Here is an 18,796-nt window from a genome sequence, read left to right as displayed (position 1 = left end):
GGACGTCTGCTAGCAGAGGAATTCCGCGGCGCCGGCCATGCCAAGAAAAACGGGCGTGCTGTTCCTCAGTTTGTCAGAGGAAGCCTTCCGCCCTTCCCTTTTGGAAGCTGGGAATGGAAAAAGTGATTCAAAGAATTCCCAGTAGGGTCACCATGTGTGTACCATCTTTTCCTCTCTTTTCCCTGGAGGTTTGTGCCGCTTAGGGGTACCCTCTTTTGTCTCCTTCTCCCCGAATGTGCGCCATTTCAGCCATTATTACTTTTTTACCTTGTCCCACAATCATACCTAGCCTTTCCCATCACTTGGGGGCCCCGTGGTATCAGTGTCACACCCCCTCACGATGATAAATCGTCCCCTTCTCTTGATCCCCTCCCCCATCACGCAACCACAGGGCTAGCCCTGGACACCTTGATCCTGGGCCTCCTGAAGATGAGCCGCGGACACTGCGGGAGCCCTCATCAGAACTTACACAACACTTCCCAGGCCAGCAGAGAAGGAGACCATTGGCAGGAGACAAAGCAGGTTTATTAGGGTTCTGGGGCCAGGGATGCCAAAGGTCTGAGTTAAGGCAGCTCAGCTGTTTCTCATGGCCAAAGGGGCAGGCCAGGGCAGTGAGAAGGGGTGAGTCAGTGCTGAAGCCCAATCTTTGCATCTCAGAGTCCCTGGCCAGAGACCTCAGGAGTCAGTTCTGGGAGGGCTTAGGGATACAGAAGGATCTCTCCTGTTCCCTGGGGCCTTTGAGCTTTTGCCAGGATTGTGGAAATGCTCTGGGGGCAGGGAGACCTGAATGCACAGCCTTCATTTCAGTAACGACCATTTAATTTGTTCCTTGGCAGACTGAAGAACCTGGGGGATAGGGAATAAGGTTGAGTGAAAGAAACTGGGGGGTGGGGGCGGGGGGTGGATATCAAGTGCCCTAACACGGTAGTGATGGGGAGGTCTATAAGCCCTTCTCTAAGTGTCCCTGCAACGTTCCGTCACTAGGTGGCAGTAGCTCATCTGCGCTTGGCATGAGTGGCGCCAGGCCCACAAAACAGCAGTCCAAACTGGCTGCAGCCAGCTCCCAGCTCAGGCCCGAGCCTGCCCCACCGGCCACAGTTCCCCAGGCGGCAGCCAGGGGTGTGGCCGTAAGCCTGGTCTCTGCTAGGCCCTGCCACTGGAGCGTCCGCCCACAGTGCCACGTCTAGGCAGAGACGAGGCCCAGGCAGGTCACTGCCTTTGCCCAGACTCCTCAGCAACCCCTAGCTGTGGCCGGGGCTGGCAGCGTGTCCCCAACACCCCACCCCAGCCCGATGCTGATGTGGCGCAGCTGGCCAAGGGGGGCTGGCCCAGTGCTGCCACGGGACACCTGCTTTCAGATGCGTTCATTCTCCAGTTCTGCTGAGGACTTAAACAAATGCATACAACTGTGCACACAGAATGCCCACATGGTGGGGACCCCAGGTCCGTCCCTCAGATCACCTCTCTGGCTATCAGGCCTCATTCCCCTCGGAAGAAGTCCCAGCCCACGCTGCTATGTCTCTCACTCCTGCACAGTCTCCCTCCTCTCTCAAGGGCTGCCTGGCCCTGGGTTTCCCCAGCTTTTCCCAGCCAGAAACCTAACTTTCCCTTCCTTTCATCTCCCGTTCACTACCTACAACTTCCTTGGTTCTTCCTCAAGAATTCATTCCCCCTTTGGAAAAAAGAGGAGGTGGCCTAAAGCTTTCCCGCATTAGCTCTCCTAATTCTCCTAGTAATGCTGTGAAGAGTGTCCTGCCCTTCATGAGAGGCCCAGAGAGGTTGAGTAACTTGCTGTAGGTCACACAGCTTGCAGGCGGTAGGGTGGAAGGGTGGAACAGATATCCTGGGACAATCACACCAGCACCTGTGTTCCTAACTGTTCTGCTTATTGTTCTCCAGCCTCTCTCTGACCTGAAAACTGCCACATGGCTGCCTTCATCCCAGGAAGGTCTGAGGAGGCACGGGGTGGGGGGGAACTGGGAGGAGGGAGAAGCGGGGTGAGCAGCAAGGGCAGGAAAGAAAGTGGGCACCACACCTGGGGCTCCACGCGGGATGGCTTGGGTCCCGTCCCCTGTCTTAGCTGTCACAGCAGGAGGAAGTTAGTGCACTGAGGTGGGAAGGTCCATAAAAGCAGGATTAGTCTGGGCAAAGAGACCTGTGGGCAGACAGAATGGAGGTCAAGCAGTGGGCCTGACAAGCAGGAAGTTTGCACAGCTGGGGAACCAGTCAGCCACAGTTCCAGGAACCTGCCCTGCCCCCAGCTTCACCCCTGCCACACATGCCTCCCAGACTGGACCATGCAGGAGACTGGCAGGGGTGGGCGTCCCCACAGCCAGGTCATTCAGGGGCAAGGTGCAAGTGGTGAGTGGAGACGGTTAGGGGGTCCCTTAACAACTCTAGCAGGAACCCTAAGCAGCATGGGGTGAGAGGTTAGAGAAAAACTATTTGGTATCCTTTCTGGGTTTGGGGAAGCATCAGGTGCCTCGGTCCCCAGAATGTTTTGGGGGACAAGGCACACCAGTCATCAGGGTGGCAGCTCACCCCAGGGTTTCAACCCAACTACGCCAAGCCAGGAGATGAGGCGGGATGCTGGTGAGGCACCCAGCACTTACGAATACCCAGTTTGTGCCTTGACTCTCCAGGAGACGGCCTGTCACTGTCCCATCCCTTCCCTCCTGCACCCCTGACTTCTCAGCCTCGATGGCTCCCCTTGGTCCCTCTGGGAGGCTCTGCTCTCCTCCCTCTAGCCCACTTCCGGCCAAGGCAGATGCAGGGGGCCTTACCTGGGCCACACTCTGTTCGCTCAGGCTGCCGTCATCTGCCTGCAGGGAAGCAGTGTCCGAGGGTGGTCAGCCCAGAGGAGGGGTTCGGGTGAAGCAAGCAAAGTGAAGGAAAGGGGCTTGGGGGGAGGAGTGAGGGGATGCAGTGGTGGGGGGGGACCCCGAATACACCTGACTGATGAGTGGGAGCCTTGCAGCTGGCCACTTGGAAGCCAGGCCCCTGGGGCCCGTCTCTGGGTGCACAGAGAGCAAAGGCATGAAGGGGAACAGAGATGGGAGAAAAGGTTTCATCCAGACATAAGAACCCAAACTAGGCAGGGAGGGTCTCTCAGTAGCCCCACTCTCCAAACTCAAGGCCAAGGCAGCCACCTGGTGTCTCTTGGAGAATGTCTCTCTTTCCCCACTCTGTACTTCCCACTGGGGAGGATGGTGAGGTACTTGGTGATTCTACAGGGGGAGAGAGGTCATGAGATCTCTTTTCCTAACTGCCACCCCGCCAGGTGCATTGACCCAGTACTTGCTTCTGCTAGAGGAGCTCGGGTTCCTAGTCTCCTGGCCCTGGCATCGCCTGCACAGGGAGGACAGGAGGCAGGGAGGGTGGAAAGGGCAGCCCAGCGACACTGGAGTCAGGGACCTGCCGGAAGACTCTTACCCGAAAATTCACTTTCTGGATCACTTGCTGGGGGTCGCTCTCCAGAATCACGCTACAAGATGAGACAGAAACCAGGAGGACAATCAATGACATGACTCCCCACTCTGTGGCCTCTCCCTGCTGGGCCCCCTTCCCTCCCTTACTCTCCTGCAGCTGCCCTTTCCAGGTACCTTCCCACCGACATTCCTCAGCTTTGATCCCTCTATGCCTCAAACCCGATGGTCACAAAGCTTTGAAATGGGGTGTCCTTGGTCAAAAGCTTTGAAATGGGGTGGAGTTAGTCCAGTCTAGAATGATCAGAGTGTCAAAAGCAGAGACTGAAACGCTCTGAGTTCTTGAAAGTGCCCTTCACCTTCTGGATCTGGGGATGGATGCTGATGCGGCGAAGGAAGGGAGGGCCCGTGGGGATCCCATCCGGTTTCACTAGTATTCTATGCCACAGGGTCACGCCGCACAGGAGAAGAGGACACTTAAAATCAGAATCTATCTCCCCTTTTGATAGACCCAAGGATCAAGGCTATTTTTGGCTATCCCGCGGTCTTTCGCCATACAGTGGGGGCGCAGGGGAGCGTCTGTGGGTATGAGCAGGGGTGCGGGTGTGAGGGCTGGTCACTGCAGGTGGGACCGGGGTGGGCGATTGACTGGATGGTCCTCTTCACCCCAGGAGGCTCCTCTAGGGCAGATGCCAAGTTTTGCTTTCATGCCAGTCCCAGGGGAGTGACCAGGTCTCTCTTTCAGGCTCCATCACTGGGGCACCTGGCACCCCTTCACCAAAGAGCCTATTGTCCATAAAGACAGGAACATCCCAAGCCAGGGCTCCCGTCCAGGCACTGTCTCAACCGACACTGCCACCATTTTCCTTAGAGGGAAACTGAGCTCCTCTGGGGGCAGAGACCTGGAGGCACATAAAGCTTACATCTGCCCTTGCACAGGCTCTTCCAAGGGGTGTGTGTGTGTGTGTGTGTACGCACGCATTCCTTAAAGAGGTTCCACAAAATTGTATATGCTTCGGGTCCCGCCAAGGCTGGTCTTACCTCACTGGCTTTGGGGTTCAGGAAGTTAGCACAAGGCCTTGCCACAACAGGCAGTGGGGGTGGGAAGGAGGAGGGAGGGGGGAGGGAGGGAGAGAGAAGAGAGGGAGGAGAGAGGGACGAGGGAAGGAGTACGTGGTGCGCCATCTCCCAGAGTGCACAGTGTCATGGGAAGAGCACAATTTCTGGAACCACGCACCTGGCGTTCGATCTTGGCCCCCTGGCAGCCGAGACCTTAGACAGGTCACTTGAATCACTGGACAAGAGGGGTGAGCTTCACCTGCCTTGCCTCATTTCATCCCCACACCTGCTGAGGTTGTCCCCTTAACCCCACTGGAAAGATAAGGAAAGGTCATGCATCTGGCTGATCTAAGTAGGGATGGAGCTCTAAGAGGTGTGTGTGTGTGTGTGTGTGTGTGTGCAGGTAGGTAGTAGGGAGCTGAATGGAGATCTCCCAGGAAGGGGCAGGGGCCTGTGCTGCCCCTTCCTCCTGGGCACCGGAGATCAAATCATTCCCCCAAACCCTGCCTGTTCAACCACTGGCCATCCTTTGACCTGAGATTACTTTCTGGTTTGCTTGACTTTGGCTTATGCTGAAATCAGCCTCCATCCTCATGAGCGGGGTGGGGGAAAGGCGGGAGGGGTTGGCCAGAGAGCCAACAATGTGCTTGGTACCATCTAGAGCTGATGACCCTCAAAGGCACCTCCCGCTGTGAGTGTCCCTGAGCCGCCCCTCTTCTCCCCGCCGGCTCCTCACCCGCCATCCACAATCTCGTCCAGCACCAAGAAGGCCCCATCCATGTTCTCCAGCAACCAGCGCTTCTCCACGTTCTTCCTGAAGGCAGACACAGCTCCTGGACCTCTCCGCGGCCAGGAGGAGCTGGGTTTCTGCCCAGGCGAGGCAGACCCACCTCTCTCCACCCATCCCCCTCCCCCACCTCCAACAATCACCTGGGAAGGAGAATGTCAAGGGCAGTGAGGGCGGTGCCTATGCAAGGGATTCCCGAGCTCGCGCGTCCCCGCTTTGCCCAACCTCCCACACTCCCACACTGACACTGCACCCGCCAAGTGAGCCCTAACGCATTTCATAGCTAGGTTAGCTGCCACAGCTGAACTATAGCTAATTGTCTCAACTGTAGACATTTATTTTTGGTTTATCCTGGTTTGGTTTAGCCAGACCATGTTCACTGGGACAGATACCAGGTAACTGAATGGGGCTGCAGTGAAAACCATGCTGAGCGTCAAGTCCAAAAAGCTCTGAGTTTGAGTCTCGGTCATGATACAAACAGACTGTGACTCCAGGCAGGTCGCCTAACTTCTCTGGACCTCATTTTTGGGCCGCACCCTCGTGTGGCTCTGCTCTGAGCCACGGTGGTCCAGTAAAGGGCAGGGGCCTTGGAAGAGGCAGCTCTGGCTCCAGTCTTAGTCTTTTGGGGACTTCAGAGAGGGAAACTGAGGAAGGGTCCTGCATCTGTGACGTATCAAGGCCTGCGGGGGCGGGGGGCCTTGGAGGGCAGAGGACCTCACTCACCTTAACACGTGGCTCAGGGACTCAAACAGGCAGGTGAGAACGGACATGAGCATCAGCTGAGCGTGGGTGGATAGGGGAGGAGGAAAAGAGAACTTGAGGTTGAGAAGGCCCAAAGGAGCATTTGACGCCTACCTGTGTGGGCAGTCAACCCTTTTCAAAGAGAACAGGGCTGGAGACTGACTGAAGCTTGACCCCAGGATGCCTCCCTATGCATGGGCTGAGAAGCACCGGGGTGTCCCACTGTGGGACATTGATTGTATCCTTCCCTGGTGATATACAAGGAAGAAACCAAGGCTCTGCCCAGGACTTCATTTCTGGTCCCCAAGGAACCTAAGAGACATCATGGATATGTCCCATCCCACAAAGAATCATTCTGGCTGCTCCCCAGCCCCCAGAGCCTAGAAAGAGGGGTACCCATGATAACCCAGATTCTACCCCAGAATCCAAGCTACGGGCAGACCCTCTTTGTCACCCCGACCTCCTGAATTCACCTCATTCTCGTGGGAGGAGCCCACCACATACAGGAAGAGATCAATGCTGTTCTTGTAGACAATGGTCATGCCCCCGAAAAATGCAATCTCACCTAGAAATGGAAGGGGCTTTCAGGCCTGGCCCCCTCTGCCGGGCCCCTCCTCCTGATCTCCAGCTCTGCTTCTCTCCCTCCTTTTCCTTCTTCACTTTGCAAGGAACCCTTGAAAAAACTAGCACTAGAGACACCCCCATTAGACTACTCTGTGTCTAGTGACTGTCTCATTCGGAGAAGCCAACAAATCCTGTGCAGGGTCAACCTTTGGTCCCCCTCCCACCATGTGCAATTCCTTGTCCAGGCTGGTGGGGGACACACAATGCAGTAATGCAGTTGGCCTCTTCGGATGAGAGAGAGGTCTAGGTATGTTTGGGGGGTGGGACAGGGGGTGAGAGAGGGATGGAGAGTGAAGGCTTCCCAGAGGAAGGGAGAGAAGAGGTGGGAGGGAGAGGAAGAAAAGGGGATGGCTTGTGGGTATGAGTGGCCAACAGGGACATATGTGTCCAGATGGGGAGGATGGCGATGTGCATTGGAGAATTCTGGACAAGGAAGAGGCGGACACTTACTGTCAGTCCGGCTGGTCTTGTTGAAGACATTTTTCTCGAAGGCCATCTGCTCCTTCAAGGAGGGGAATGTATCATCATAATACTATGAGAAAGGGAAGAAGGGGTGATCGCTTTTCCACAGAACCTGGCTCCTCCCTGGGTGGGAAGCGCTGGGGCAAGCACAGACCTGTCCCCTGCTTGTTGCCCTTTAGGCCTGTGTGCTCACTCTTTCCCCATAAACACACATTTTAAGCGAAGAAAGTCATCAAAAGCCGAGGAATTTTAATTCCTGCTTTTGGAGTCCTCTCCTGATTTCCTGGTGGTTTTTGTACATTTGGCAGATGTCCATGAGCTAAGGACGAGGGTGCTCAGTGGGTCACCCTTGCTACAGGAACCCAAGTCTACAGGAAAGAGGGCAGAGCCAGGGGCAGTAACAACAACAGCGGCTCCTTTTATCCGCATAATACTGATGATCTCTTCCTCCTATTATCCCCATTGTACTGATGAGGATTAGGAGGCGTGAAGAAGTCAGATAACTTCCCCGACTTCTCACAGTTGTAAGGGGCACAGCCAAGGATGGTCTGACCTCAGACAGGGTTGTGGTGATGAAGACTATATGGCTAAGGGAAAGTTCCAGGCTCACACCGCCTAACTAGGGATGCTTTTGGGTTGGTGAGCCTCTTTCTCTGACTCAGTATCTTCAACTGAACATGGGTGGGTCCTGCTGGGCGGAAGCCCTGGAGCCTTGGGCATGGCTGATCTCCGTCTGTTATCTGCTGGAGGAGAGTGTGACGGGCCCAGCTTCCAATTTTCTGGATGTGGGTTTTGCCACTCAGTACCCCATCTGCAGGCAAATCAGTGGCCTCCCTGTGGGACCGCTGCTGTGTGAACAAGCTCATTTGGATATCAGCAAGACAAAAAGTTTCAGTCCCCAAAAAAACAACAAGCCTAGAATGCATTTCATAGCTTGTTTAGATGCCAGAGTCCTACTGTAGTTAATTGTGTCGGCGATAGCCATTTCTTTCTGATTATTCTAGTCTGGTTTACCCAGGCCATGTGGGACAGACACCAGACACCTGAAGAGTTGGTACAGTGAAAATCACCCTCCTGAGCTTCAAGTGGACTTACCTGAGTTCAGATCCGTGTTTTGATAGTAACACTTGTGGCCTCAGGCAACTCAGCTAGCTTCTCTATACCACATTTCCTTCATTTGTGAAAGGAGACAGTTGGATCATATAGTCTCTAAGATCTTGTCTGGTTCTAAATTCTCAGACTCCTCAGACTAAATCCTGAGTGGTTTCCAAACCGTAGAAGAGAAGTGCAGGTTGCTTATATAGAATGTGGGGACTAAGGCTCCAGGGTCCCAGGCCTGACACTCCCCTGACCCCTCAGGAGGTCCCTTCTGGGCCCAAGATCCGGGGCAGTGGAAAGACTGATGAGAAGACATTTCTGGGAATGTGAGTAGAAACAGAGGGGCTACAATCCTCTTGCCAGGGGCCAGCCGTGGGACAAGGCAGGAGGAAGGACAGAATGACCTTTAGAGAGGTCTAAGCTGAGTTGCTCTGAGTTACAGAGCCCACAGTGGGGTCTCTCCTGAGACAGGAGAGTCAGCTGGGTGGGGACTTCTGTTCTTGGGACTGTAGCAGTGTCCTCAGGGGCTTTCCGGTAAGGGTGGGAGCTTACCTTGGCCAGGAGGCGGTGTCCGTCATTATCTAGGATGAAAACAGCCTTGATGGTGTAGAGGGAAGGTTCCTGCAACTGACACCAGGGGAGAGCTCCGTTGGCTCCTGACTAAAGGCAGACACCCTGCCATTGGCTCTATGGCATCTGCTGGCCCCAGGAGGTCATCCTCAGGGTCCAGCGACCCCAAAGGTCCACAGCTGGTTCTGGCCCAACCCTGTGCTGTGCCGGCCAACTCCAGTGCCTGCTCCACTCCGAGGCAGATGTTGCACTGCAGGCCCCGGGTGGGCGCTGTGCCCATTGGGTGCTGAAGGTCCGTCCGGGCCCAAGTTCTGTCATGCACTGACTGCTCCAGAGCCCGAGTCGGAGTGTATCACAGAACCTGGGCCGGGGGGACAGCGGCGCTGAGCCTCCTCCTTCCAGCGGACCCCGGGCCGAAGCTGGACCCGCGCTCTCAGCGCGCCCCCAGCCCCCTGGCCCCAGGGAGGGGGTGCTCCAGAAGCCCCGCACGTCAGCCCACCTTCCCCTGGGAGCTCGAGTCCCGGGCGGCCCCGCCACTCCTCACCCCTACCAGCGGAACCCCGGTCCACCCCCACCCCCCCGCCCGAGCCGTGCCCATCACCGCTTCGAACTGATCCAGAACTTCAGTCCCACGCGCACTCGGGCCCGGCCTCCTCGCGGGTCCGCGCCGGGAGAACTTTTTCTCCCCTACCCTGGCCCCGGGCTCCCTCCCCGGGCGGTCGGCGAGGGCCCCAAGTTCCCGGGCGCGGGCGCGCGAGTCGTGAGTTGGCGGCCCGCCCCCCACCCCCACCCCTCCGCTCCCGCAGCCCGGCGCCCGCCGCCCGGGACCCCGGCGCCCGCCCGCTCCGTACCCGCAGCCCCGCCGGCTCCCCGGCTCGGGCGGGCGGCGCCGGGCCCCCGGCCTGGGCCGCCGCGGCCCCCTCCCCCGGGTGCGGACGTGGCCAGGCCTCCGGCCGCTGCATTCCGCCAGCCGCCTCGCGCTGACAGCGCCGCCCGCCGCCCCGCCTCCGCCCGCCCGGCCGGCCCGCCCTCCCCGCGGGGCCGCCCCCCGGAGGCCGCCGCCCGTGCGGTGCCCGCGGCCGCAGGCCTCGCGTCCCCCCCTCCACCCCCGCCCAGCCGTGCGTGTCTTCCCTTCTCCCGGTGGCCCCTTCCTGCCTCTCGCCCTCCCCGCCCTCGCTTCCCGCCCACTCCGCCCTGCGCCCCGGCTCTCCTTCCCCCTCTGCTCCTTCCCCTCTCTCCTTCTCCACGGGTCCACCGAGTCCCGAGCTCTCCGAATCCTCGCGCTGTCCCGGGACCGGCCCTGCTTTCCCCTGCCGCCTCCCCCCGGGGCGTTTGGTTTGCTGCGGGGTCCGCAGGCTGTCCTGGGGCCAGTAGGGACCGCACGCCAAGCCCAGTTTTGCCTCTTGACTCCTGGGTAGATTCCTCGGGGACTAAATATCTCTCGCCATCCCTCGGGTCTCAGAGACAGGTTTTGGGAGTGAGAGCAGACAAGAACAGTTCTGGGGAGACCCCTCTGGGCAGAAAAGTTCCTCCCCTGCTCAGGAAGCGAGCCATGACTCAGAGACAGCTCCCCAGAATCTCCCAAGACACAGAGAGGACAATCTGGGACAGGGCAGATGCCCAGCAGCACAAAGGCCTCATGGCTTCTTTGGTCGAAGTCTACCCGAGTCCAAACTTCCACTTCAGGAGACCCCCGCATTTTTAAAAATTATTTTATTTATTTATTTGACAGAGAGAGACAGCCAGAGAGGGAACACCAAGGGAGGGGGAGAGGGAGAAGTACGGAGCCCAATGTGGGGCTAGATCTCTGGACTCTGGGATCATGACCTGAGCCTAAGGCAGACACTTAAGGACTGAGCCACCCAGGTATCTCTCATTTTAGGAGACTTCCTAAGGCCAGTGGGAGATTCTAACTGGGAAGGTACCAAGTGAACCGGGACTTATCTGTTTGCCCATAACAACACCAGGAGTGTATTTTGCATTTAAACTGTTAGAGCCATTAGGTAGGTACCATCACCCACATTTTAAGGGGTGGGGAGATTCAGAGTTTGTGTGACCATATCAGGATGGTACAGCTCAGGGCACCTGGGTGGCTCAGTGGGTTAAAGCCTCTGCCTTCAGCTCAGATCGTGATCCCAGGGTCCTGGGATGGAGCCCCGGATGGGCATCCTGCTCTCTGCTCAGCAGGGAGCCTGCTTCCTCCTCTCTCCTCCTGCCTCTTCGCCCACTTGTGATCTCTGTCAAATAAATAAAATCTTTTTTTAAAAAAAGGATGATATAGTTAATAAAGACTGTAGTTGAATGGGGGAGGGGAGCCCATTTTAGGCTCAATATGGCTCTTTCCTTCTCCTCCTCAAGGCCTGTACTGCACTCACTCGTCCACGTGACTGCTGAGGGGGCTCTTCCACTGCTGACGAAGGTCTTCTGGCTCTTCCAGGGTCAACTTCATCCCCACCCGACCTAACTCAATAAGTCTCTCCTGTCACATTCTTTGTCTCAGCTCTTTACTTCTTTCTTTCTTTTTTTTTTTTTAAAGAATTTATTTATTTATTTGACAGAGATCTCAAGTAGGCAGAGAGGCAGGCAGAGAGAGAGAGGAGGAAGCAGGCTCCCTGCTGAGCAGAGAGCCTGATGCGGGGCTTGATCCCAGGACCCTGAGATCATGACCTGAGCTGAAGGCAGAGGCTTTAACCCACTGAACCACCCAGGCGCCCCCCCTCTACTTATTTCTTACCTTGTACCTTTCTCAATATCGAAATATCATCTTTACTGAGTTATTGATGCACAAATGTGTACAGTCCTTCTCCCCACCAGTCTCTGAGTCAGAGGAGAACAGAGATCATGTGTCTGTCTTGCTCCCCAGGGAATCCTGGGTGCCCTGGACAGGGCCTGACGAGTGATCGGAACTTCAAAAGCATTTGTGAAGTGAATAAGTAAATGAATTGTATATAGTCACAGAATACCTATTTTATTTTATTTTATTTTATTTTATTTTATGTTTTACTTTTTTATGACTTTTTTTTTAATTTATTTGACAGAGATCACAAGTAGGCAGAGAGGCAGGCATAGAGAGGTGGGGGGAGAGCAGGCCCCCTGGTGAGCAGAGAGCCCGATTCAGGGCTGGAGCCCAGGACCCTGAGATCATGACCTGAGCTGAAGGCAGAGGTTTTAACCCACTGAGCCACCCAGGCTCCCTATTTTTATTTTATTTTTTAAAAAATATTTTATTTATTTATTTGACAAACAGAGATTCCAAGTAGGCAGAGAGGCAGGCAGAGAGAGGAGGAAGCAGGCTCCCCGCCGAGCAGAGAGCCTGATGCGGGACTCAATCTCAGGACCCGGGGATCACAACCTGAGCCGAAGGCAGAGGCTTAACCCACTGCGTCACCCAGGCGCCCCCCTACTTCTATTTTTTTTTTTTTAAGATTTTATTTATTTGCTTGTGAGGGAGAGAGAGCGCACAAACGGGGAATGGCAGGCAGAGAAGCAGGCTCCCCACTGAGCAAGGAGCCCGATGTGGGACTCGATCCCACGATCCTGGGATCATGACCTGAGCTGAAAGCAGACGCTTAACGACTGAGCCACCCAGGCATCCCCAGAATACCTATTTTAAACAAAGAATAATAAAAACGTGTTTGTGAATGAAACTATCTGTTATACAAATATTTATTGAATGCTTACTTTCCAATTCACAGGAATACAATAGTAGACAAAATCAAATCTTTGCTTTCATGGAACTTATATTCAAGTGTTTTGGCGCGTGCGCACGCATTTCTGTGCAAATAAGCCACAAATACATAAGATGGGTATTGTGTGAGTTGGTGATAAATGCTATGAAGGAAAAATATTAGGAATGTGAGGGGTTAGGGAACGCAGAGCAGAATGCCATTTTTGTTAGGGTCGTTTGGAAAGGCTTCAGGAAGGTGACATTTGAACAAAGTCGAAAGAGGCAGGGAGCGAGCCACACAAGCAGCTGAGGAAATCATCTGCCTAAACTCTTTCTGTGATGATTTAGGGACACATCTGAATCTTCCTTGCAGGCTGTCAGCGTTTTACCAGTGAACACGGATCGACACGATTTGGTGCAATGGAGGGGAAAGAGGCCGTATTTTATTTGTTTGGATTCTGATCATCAGAAGTTCTGTCAACGGTCATGCTGGCTTGGTATGTAATAAAAAATACTGATTTGATTATTTCGATGCCTTAATATTTTTGTCAGCTAATTCACTTTTAGCTCATATTTACAAGGACAGATCAAAAAGCCTCCAGGGAGCATTTCCTGGACTCTGTTTGGCCTATGGTACCCACAGTGGGAGAGGGTCAGCTTGCAGAAGAAGGGAGGGAGGAAGACCTGTGTGGACAGGGGACTTGGGGAACCCGCGTGGCTTCACAGGGGAGGAGGGTGGGGGAGCTGGTTATAGGAGGGTGGATGAGAAGCCACTGGATTGGGGTGTGGGGGCTGGGATGAAAGAGAAGGCCCTGGAAGGAAGCACAGGAACCACAAAATCCTCCCCACTACCACCTCTCCCACCGTGGTTGTCGCTGCAGTTCTAATCACTGGGATCTCTTTACATGCTGTGGCGAAAAAGTAAATTCAGACACCTCAAGGTAACTTTTCCAGAAAGAGATTCTCCCTGGGGATGGTTCCTCCTCTACAGTCCCTCAGCAGAGAGCTCAGGACTCATTCTCTTCTCTGGGCCCCCAGCCCAGGGTGCCCCTTTAATGGGGTTCTACGTAAAAATATCGGCTCAGTGATCGCAGTGACAGGACAGCATCTTCTCCACAGGACTGTCCCAAGAGGATGTCACAGCGTAAGCCTGGCTTACTTACTTACTAAGAAGTGTGCAAGTGCCTCAGATGAGAAGGCTCCCTGGAAGGAGGAAGCCAAAGCTGTGTTCAGAAAGAATGCAGCCTCATGCTTCCTTGCCCTCTGCTCCCTTGGGGGTGGGTGCATGGGGGTGAGGGGTAGGGGTGAGGGGCTGCTTGCATCTCCAGCCGGTTGGGGTCTGCGGAGTAGCTGGGCCTTGAATTGGTTCTGAAAACTGTACATGGGTCCCTGCCCCTGTGAGGCTCCGGGAGGGCCCCTCTGGGCCCTGGTAGATCTTGGAGGTGAAACCATTCTGTTTCCTCTGACTCACTCTCCTGCTGCCACATTTCTGTGCTGTCCTAGGATTTGGGCATCTGTTCTTGTGCGACAAGAAGAAACAGCTCCCTTGGGTAACAGCCTCTCTCTCTTTTTCTCTCTCCCTCTCTCTCTCCGTCTTGCTATAATGTCAAGAGGGGGAGGTGTGTGTGTGTGGAATGCGAGATGTGGATGTGTGTGCTTGTGGCATCAACCAGGGAAAAAATGGAAGCTTTCATGCTCTGTCTGCAGGATGAGTCTCCATCCTAAGGACAGCACTCATTTTTTTTTTTTTAAAGATTTTATTTATTTGACAGAGAGAGATCACAAGTGGGCAGAGAGGCAAGCAGAGAGAGAGAGAGAGGAGGAAGCAGGCTCCCTGCAGAGCAGAGAGCCCGGTGTGGGACTTGATCCCAGGACCCTGAGATCATGACCTGAGCTGAAGGCAGAGGCTTAACCACTGAGCCACCCAGGTGCCCCCAGCACTCATTTCTTTAGGCGTTTGGCTTTCTCTGGTATAATAAGGTTGTAGGGTGGGGAGAGAGATAGCTGGGCAAGAAAGGAGCCTTATGCTCAGGTCTACCCAAGCACAGGTGGCTTTGTACACAGGCTCTGATTTTTTTTTTTTTTTCCCAGTAGGCTGCAGGTCCAATATGGCCTTGAACTCATGACCCTGAGATCAAGCATTACCTACTCTACCAAATGAGTCAGCCAGGTGCCCCACTGGATCTGATTTTTAAACCTTGTGAACCTGTATCTTGTTATCTCCATTTAGCTCAGGAGGGCCCAACAAATAAGTGGGAGAGCCAGATTTTTTAACCCAGCTCTGAGTCCAAAACACCCACGCTTCCCACCTCACTATGGCACCTCCCTCAAAATTACCCAACATGGTTGGGGCAATGTGGTGAGACGTACAGAATGGCTGAACTCAGCTTCATAAATTGTTAGCAAGATATGAATGAACAATGAGGTGTTTTCATTGGATAGTTCAAGGAATAGGGCATTCCAGGACGGAGAAAGACTGTATCCTAAAATCAGGTGATGATTCTAGTCTGCGCTTACGCATTACCACTGCTATTTTCTTTTTACCCAATTTGAATTTTTGCTCCAGGCTAGCAATCCTCTACTTTGACTGCACATAAGAATCACCTGAGGAGCATTTTACAAAATCCTGATGCCCAGGGCTGCTCTGGGAGACTCTGACTTAATTGGTTGGGGGTGGGACCTGGGCATGGATAATTTTTACAAGCCCCCCAGGTGATTCTAATGTGCAACCAGGGTTAAGAAGCAATCTTCTAAGACAGCCGAGGTGCAGGGGTGCACAGGGAAGAGGCTGGCTTGTGGAAGAGCTTTACCTCTTTTGAGGGTTTAATGGTAACAAGCTTGCTAATGATGTTTACCATGTAAGAAAGGAGGCCAGATGTCGGATTAGCAGGATAACTAATTGATTTCCTTGCAAGACATGCTAACATTTAGTATGGACAGGATGTAATCCTAGAATCTCTCAGAAGGGCTGTAAGGAAATCTCACAGTCATCTAATACACTCCCCTGGGTTAGATGGAAGTTGGAGAGTGAGAAATATTTATATAGATTAGCAATATTTTTTAAAAATTTCTTTAAAAAGGAAAAATAGGAGCTCCTGGGTGGCTAAGTGGGTTAAGCCTCTGCCTTCGGCTCAGGTCGTGGTCTTGGGGTCCTGAGATCGAGCCCTATATTGGGCTCTCTGCTCAGCGGGGAGCCTGCTTCTCCCTCTCTCCCTGCCTGCCTCTCTGTCTACTTGTGATCTCTCTCTCTGTCAAATGAATAAATAAAATCTTAAAAAAGGTGGGGGGGCTCCTGGGTGGCTCAGTGGGTTAAAGCCTCTGCCTTTGGCTCTGGTCATGGTCTTGGGGTCCTGAGATTGAGTCCCACATCGGGCTCTCTGCTCAGCAGGGAGCCTGCTTCCTCCTCTCTCTCTCTGCCTGCCTCTCTGCCTACTTGTGATCTGCCTGTCGGATAAATAAATAAAATCTTAAAAAAAAAAAGAAAAAGAAAAAGAAAAAGAAAGAGGGTGCCTGGATGGCTCAGTGGGTTAAATCTCTGCCTTCAGCTCAGGTCATGATCCCAGACTCCTGGGTTCCAGTCCTGCATCGGGCTCTCTGCTGGGCGGGGAGCCTACCTCTCTTGCCTACCTGTGATCTCTGTCTGTCAAATAAATAAATAAAACCTTAAAAAAAAATAATGAGCAACCAGAAGAGCAGAAAGACTAGATTTTCCCTTTCCCTGCTATTCCAGAAGAAATCCAACCCCTTCTTTAAGGGTTTCCTGGCAGATGTCCTCCTCCCAGATGACTGGAGGATGGATGTGTCTGCTGGTGGCAACAGCTTTTTCCATGGAGGAAGCTGGGTCAACACAGATATAGCCCAGATGAGTAGGGAATCCAGTGTATAGTTAGCTGGCTCTTTGATGACCCTAAGTCCCTGTGCATTAAAACAAACTCTCTTCCTGGCTTCCCACTGCCTTGTCCTTTCCCAAGCGATCTCGAGTCACAAGGGCAAGGTCTGGTTTTACTGATGGCTCCCAGCCTCTCCCTTAGGGAAGGGAGCGCATGTGTTCACTTTTTCCAGTGGTCTTCTCAGTCTGATTTAATGGATATACCAGGACGGATGACACATCAACATGGCATCTTTCTTTCTTTTGCTTCTTGGGTAATTGTCCTATTAACAGCTGTTCCAGGCAAAGGAGAGGGAGAGCATGCCAGGGGAAGGGAGGAGGGTGGCATCCTAGGTGAAGGACACGCCCTGGATTTTACATGGTTAATCAGTGGGAAGTAGGTTTGCACCTGCTCAGACTTGATCTGGAATTCTCAACAGAGTGGAAGACAGTGTTTTGATCCCCGCTCCCTGCTATGGAGTACGAACTATCCTGGACAGGCCTACCTGCCTGCTGCTGATTGAAACCGTCTCTACGTCTAGATTCTCCTCAGTCCTTGCAACGGGTGAGCAATTCCTTGTCTTTCCCTCTTCCTTCCCACCCTTTAGTAAGCGCTAAGCATGACTTGATCTTGTCACTCTTTAACCCAGTTAAACAGTTCCTGATCCACCTCCCACTGAACGCTCAAATAATTGGACACAGTGAAGCTGGCAGGCAAAAGAAAATGAAGGGGACAGTATGGGCACGAACAAATGACTTTCCACACCTCTCCCATCCCTTTTCTAGGGATTAACACAGAGACCTTCCTCTCCTCGGTGCCTGTGCCTCCCTTGACACCCAGGACCCCAGAAAAGAAAGGGGAGGAGAGGATGGGTAGGACTGCTATCCCAACAAATTTTGAGTCATTAAAAGCGACCAAATGATTTTAAGCTTTCCAAGTGACATGATTGTGTCCCATGTTAGCTCCCAGGGTGGCCTTCAACCTAGGGCTGCCATTTCATTTCAGTGAATATTTAATTGATTTGACTTCACATTAGTTTTGTGTCCACTGTAAGACTTTTTCATTTTTTTAAAGATTTTTATTTATGCATGAGAGAGAGAGAGAGCATGAACAGGGAGGAGGTACAGAGGGAGAGGGAAAAGCAGACTCCCTGCTCAGCAGGGAGCTCCGTACAGGACTCAATCCTAGGACTCTGATCATGACCTGAGCTGAAAGCAGATGCTTAATCAACTGACTCACCCAGGCGCCCTGGACTTTCTTATCCCATGCATTTGGTAACGTGCTATGTGGCTCAAAAGGAACTTGGAAAATACAAGTGGACCTGTCTAAAACACCAGTTTTGTTGGTGCTAAAGTTTCCCATAGGTTAGAGAATCACCCAGTTTTGTTTTTTTTTTTCAATTGTGTCAAGGTTTAAAATTGTTCTGTATTTGCTGGGTCAAACAAATGACACTCTATTTTTTTTTTAATATTTTATTTATTTATTTGACACACAGAGAAAGAAATCACAAGTAGTCAGAGAGGCAGGCAGAGAGAGAGGGGGAAGCAGGCTCTCCGCAGAGCAGAGAGCCCGATGCGGAACTCAATCCCAGGACCCTGAGATCATGACCTGAGCTGAAGGCAGAGGCTTAACCCACTGAGCCACCCAGGCGCCCCCCCTCCATTGGTATATTTTTAAGAGTTAACAAAGCACACCTCAGTTTCTCCTCTTATCCAACAGGAGTATTTCCATGGTCTTATTAATTCGGGGGCTGAATGGTCTCCCATTTCCTTGGTAACATCCCATACCCTTCCAAGACCACATGTCTTCCACGTATTAATTTCTGCTTTTAGCAGGACCTTCTAATGACAGGCCTTCCTGCTGGAGTTCTCCTTCAATTACTCAGTATTTATTGTCAACTTTGTTCCTGGCACTGTTCTAGTTGTTGTTTTTTTTTTTTTTAAAGATTTTATTTATTTGTCAGAGAGAGAGGGAGAGAGAATGAGCACAGGCAGACAGAATGGCAGGCAGAGGCAGAGGGAGAAGCAGGCTCCCCACCTAGCAAGGAGCCCGATGTGGGACTCGATCCCAGGACGCTGGGATCATGACCTGAGCCGAAGGCAGCTGCTCAACCAACTGAGCCACCCAGGCGTCCCACTGTTCTAGGTTTTGAGGATTCAACAGTTAACGCACAGAATTCTAGTCCTCGTGGAGTTTATATTCTAGCATTTACTAGAAGCCAAATAGTAAAACGAGTAAGTAAAACATGTGCTCTCTGAATCAGTCTTTGAAATGCCTAACTACCCCAGCAGTTTGTTAAGGATTCAATGACTGGCCGCTGGTGTACCTTTCTGTATGAATTCTGAAAGTGCTTTATATTCTGTGAACCACCCCAGATTAAGCCTCCCAACTCTCCAAACACGCGAGGACTACATGTCGTTATCTGAAGAGTTAGCAGCTGGCCTTGTCCTTGTTGTACAAGGACCAGTGATTTCGCCCACTAGATTACGAGAAT

The 18,796-nt window shown here is 53.0% G+C and overlaps 1 protein-coding gene across 3 annotated transcripts; it reads right to left on the bottom strand.

Moving 5' to 3' along the window:
* Positions 1-503: 503 nt before the first annotated feature.
* Positions 504-9,759, bottom strand: COPZ2 (COPI coat complex subunit zeta 2). 3 transcript variants are annotated; one of them, XM_032871389.1, is made up of 10 exons: positions 9,618-9,759; positions 8,749-8,823; positions 7,087-7,168; positions 6,486-6,577; positions 5,995-6,050; positions 5,221-5,298; positions 3,433-3,484; positions 2,784-2,822; positions 2,036-2,155; positions 504-846 (listed from the first exon to the last, which is right to left on the bottom strand). In XM_032871389.1, exons 1-9 carry the CDS (start codon positions 9,726-9,728, stop codon positions 2,084-2,086), a joined length of 657 nt encoding a protein of 218 aa, XP_032727280.1. In that variant the 5' UTR covers positions 9,729-9,759; the 3' UTR covers positions 504-846; positions 2,036-2,083. The 3 variants fall into 3 exon arrangements, with proteins under 3 accessions (XP_032727280.1, XP_032727282.1, XP_032727281.1); XM_032871391.1 differs by having other exon boundaries at positions 7,087-7,138; XM_032871390.1 differs by lacking the exon at positions 2,036-2,155.
* Between the last annotated feature and the right edge of the window lie 9,037 nt (positions 9,760-18,796).

The sequence above is a fragment of the Lontra canadensis genome, unplaced genomic scaffold (genome assembly GCF_010015895.1).
Source record: "Lontra canadensis isolate GAN:19392208 unplaced genomic scaffold, GSC_riverotter_1.0 scaffold43, whole genome shotgun sequence".
NCBI classification, from domain to species: Eukaryota; Metazoa; Chordata; class Mammalia; order Carnivora; family Mustelidae; genus Lontra; species Lontra canadensis.
The sequence above is the reverse complement of the archived record's forward strand: the minus strand, read 5'-3'. Positions and strand labels throughout refer to the sequence as shown.